Genomic DNA, 4,189 nt, shown 5'->3' with positions numbered 1-4,189 from the left:
AGATAGGAGGATCTAGAGGAGAAGTGAGTCAGTTATCAGAAAACTTTATAAATTTCAACAATGATAAATGGTAGTGAAGGTACTCCATGCAGGACAAAATGAATTAGGATAAGGTTAAATTTTGTCAACTATAGAAAAGGATAATAAGAAAATAATATAATAAAAAATGACAAGATTGTGGAATAATGGACAGTTTTTCCATTACCATTTGACATTTTTGAGCTCCATAGTCTCTTACTGATTTGTAAGCATTGCAATCTTTTTAATTAAACCTTTAAAGGCTTGTATGACTTGTTTGTTCCTTAAGGTATAAATAAAAGGGTTCATCACAGGGGCAACAGAGGTCATTAGAACTGACACTACCTTGTTCAAAGCTACCATTTCATTTGCAGAAGATTTGACATACATGAAGATACAACTTCCATACGAGATGGAGACAACAATCATGTGGGAAGAACAAGTGGAAAAGGCCTTTTGCCTTTGCTGGGCAGAGGGAAATTTCAGAATAGTTCTGACAATAGAGGAATAAGACCAAATCACAAAGAGTAAGGTGATAATAAGTGTCAATATTGCATCAATCAAAGCTATCTTCTCTATGAACTTTGTATCTGTGCATGAAATCTCTAGTAGAGGAAATGCATCACAGGTAAAGTGATCAATAATGTTGGAGTCACAGAAGTCCAACTGAAGGCCCAGGCTTAGTGGAGGGAGAATCATCATCAGCCCAGACATCCAGGACCCCAACAAAAGCTGGTTACACACTTTACTATTCACGATAGTTGTGTAATGCAAAGGTTTGCAGATAGCCACATAGCGATCATAGGACATGGTGGCCAGAAGGAAAAATTCTGCTGCTCCAAGAAAGATGACAGAAAATAATTGTGTGGCACAGGCATTATAAGAAATTGTATTGTCCCCAGTTTATTATGCTGTAGAGGTATCTGGGAATACAGGAAGTTGTGAATGAGACTTCTAAGAAGGAGAAGTTTCGTAGAAAAAAGTACATGGGAGTTTTCAGATGGGGATCCACCAAGGTGAGGGTGATGATAGTCAGGTTTCCAATTATACTCAACATGTAGTTAAGAAACAGAAAGATAAAAAGCAAAACCTGTAGCTGTGGGTCATCTGTCAGTCCTCTGAGGATAAATAATGTTATTCCTGTGTGATTTCTCATCCCTGATTTGTAAATTCTGAGGACCTGCACATGAATGAGGAGAAGGTTAGATACAGAATGAACATAATGATGGCATTTGATGAGAAAAGGGAGACAAATTACTTCTTCTCATCCAGGGTTTTTCTCTGCAACATTTCAATATCAAGTGGAAATTAATATTTTTTGCTCTCTCAAATATGATTTCTTGTGAAAATCTTTAATTTCATCTTTCTTTATGGAAAACCCTTCTTTCATTACTCTTTTCCTCAGCCACAATCTAGATTATTTAACATGGATTAGGTTAATCAGGTTAATAAAGTTAAAATAGGTTAATTAGGTTAAAATTAGGTTAATCAGGTTAAAATAAAAAATAGTTAAATCAGGTTAATAAAAAATCAGGTTAATAAAAAATAAACAAATAAATAAATGGATGAATGAATCAGTGAATCAATAAAAATAAATTAAAGCAGTTAGCATTTATATAGCACTGTGTCAGAAATTATGCTAAACACTTCACAAAATCTCTTTGAGGCTCCCAACAACTCTCATTTTTTTACAGTTGAGTCAACTGAGGCAAATAGAGATCAAGCAACTTGTCTATGGTCACATAGTATCCAAAACCAGATATAAAATCAGGTATTCCTAATTCCAGATCTGGCCTTCCTATCCATTATACCACCTAAGTAGCTCAGAAAAATCTAGGTTCATGCCCTGACTCTTCTGGTTACTGGCCATGTGGTCCAGTGGAAGTCACTCAGCTACTCAGAGTCTGCTTTCCTCTTCTGTTAAATGAGGGATCTCATACTTGCAGGACTCACTGTCCAGGACTGATGTAAAGAAAATCCTTCCTGAAATGTCAGCGTCAACCAAGCTGATTTTAATTAGGATTCAGCGTTAATTGAAACACCTACCTCTACTCCCCACACCTTGACTTTGTCTACCAATCTATACCCTCCCATATGCATTTTCCCCAGTATCTTTTTCTAGGAGACCCCCCTCAAGGAAGAATTAGAAACATTTTACCTCAGGAGATAAGCAGGACTAGTTCAGACAAATATTGCAGATTGTCTTTGGCATTCTTCTATTTCCCTTTCCATGTACTGCTGTTTGTTCTTCCAACTCCTTTAGTCACACAGAGCACCTCCCAAGATTCTAGCTGTGGGTCTCTGTCCAATTATTCTGCTAAATTTTTTTGGAAACAGCCTCATTCTGCAGGAACCTGCTTTCTGGGAGCTGCTATGTCTGAAAAGTTTTCCATTAGAAACCAGAAGACTGTTCCAAAACCAACCATTGCTCCTTAAAAACTAATACAAGTCACTACATCTGTCACAGGCTCAATTTCTTTGTCTCCTAAATGGGGGCATCATTATTAATATGATTTATTTTTTTTAGGTTTTTGCAAGGCAAATGGGGTTAAGTGGCTTGCCCAAGGCCACACAGCTAGGTAATTATTAAGTGTCTGAGACCGGATTTGAACCCAGGTACTCCTGACTCCAAGGCCGGTGCTTTATACACTATACCACCTAGCCGCCCCTGTTTATATGATTTCTAAGGTCCTTTCTAACTTCAAACCCTTTTATCCTGTGATAAGTGAACTAGCAATTAGATTTAAATAGTTGAATAGTGACTTCTTTCTGGGTGTATTTTTATGTTGACTAGTTCATAAATTGATATTTTCATGGAAGATTCTGGATCTCTTTTCCATACATGAATGTGTGAGCTATTTGATGGTAAACTGACCAGATCCATAGAAAGGATCCTTCTCTTGTGATTCAAGTCATGTAAATTATGTTTCTGTTTTTAGAATAGTCATATGAGTTGTTTTTTTCCAAACACAAACTTTACACTATGTTCATTTTGCTGTGCGATTTACTTCAAAACAGAGTCTCAAAATTCCTGTGCTTTGGACATCTTCATAAGTCTAGTGAAAGGTATGAACCCTATCTTGGAATACCCGCATGGACATAAATTGATATAATTTATTATTATTTTAAAGTTGAGGACACACATTTAAAAATTCCTGTATTAAAGAATTAAATTCAAAGGTGCATGTTTTTAGTAAGAATTTTTATCCAAAAATGAAATTGCCCTTCAGATGTGAAATTCCTAGCAGAGTTTGTGAATGATATTTTTCCTAAAATGTGTTTTCCCAATATTCTGTCAATAAAAGAAGGGCAAGCATAATCCACTTTTTCTAAAGTTATGATCCCATGATAATGAGGGTGCAAAATACAGTTTCTCATTTTTCAAAAAGATGTGAAATCACATTACATAACTGTTGCTTCTCTTTAAAATTGCCAAAGTAATTTCAAAAAGGTTTTCTCTTTTATTTTAAATTTTATAAGTTTTTGATGTTTAAATCAGACCAGTCTAATCACTATGCTTTTGTATGAGGTAAATAAACAAGCAAGTAGAATGTTCATGGAAACAAAATGAGAAAATGTGTGATGTGAGGACTATGCTTTATAGAGAGCATCAGTGGCCAGATTAGCCACAAAGGGTCTTGGTGTGATTCAGACATAAACAGCAGTGCAGGTAGATGGCAGAAATATTGTGAAATATTACCTAGGTCAAGACATCCTATGAAATGATTAGCCTATGAATTCAGTTCATTTGAGCTCCTAGGGAGCTCACCTACTCTTGAATTGCAGCTATTATTTATGTTCTCTGTAACCTTGGCATGCTTGAGTCTCAATTTCTTCACCTATAATTAAGGAAGTTGTATTGGATAATCTCCGATGTTCCTTCCAGATTTACTTCAAGATACCAATTCTATGGACATTTTGGGGCACAATCTAGACCCTAGAACCTCAAACTCAATGACATCTCTATAATTGAATCCCATATCCAAAGACACTTCATGCTACTGAGTCATCCTTTTCTTTCCTAACTTCTGACTAAAAGAGAGCTTGTCATTGAACTGAAAGGAAGCTGTGAATGGAAGGCAATGTACAGACCTGTGAAATTCAGAGGAAAACATCTGGCAGTTCTGATCAAGGAGCTGATTTTTTCTTCCTAATTATTTTATCCACTTTG

The 4,189-nt window shown here is 35.9% G+C and overlaps 1 protein-coding gene across 1 annotated transcript; it reads right to left on the bottom strand.

Annotated features, from left to right (window-relative positions):
• Positions 1–234: 234 nt before the first annotated feature.
• LOC141511567 (olfactory receptor 6C2-like) lies at positions 235–1,174 on the bottom strand. The gene is given in 2 exon segments (XM_074220704.1): positions 235–921; positions 923–1,174. Coding segments are annotated over 2 exon segments (939 nt in total).
• Between the last annotated feature and the right edge of the window lie 3,015 nt (positions 1,175–4,189).

This window comes from Macrotis lagotis, chromosome 2 (assembly GCF_037893015.1).
Source record: "Macrotis lagotis isolate mMagLag1 chromosome 2, bilby.v1.9.chrom.fasta, whole genome shotgun sequence".
Lineage (NCBI taxonomy): Eukaryota > Metazoa > Chordata > Mammalia > Peramelemorphia > Peramelidae > Macrotis > Macrotis lagotis.
Note: the sequence above shows the minus strand (reverse complement) of the source record. Positions and strands in the feature narration are given on the sequence as shown.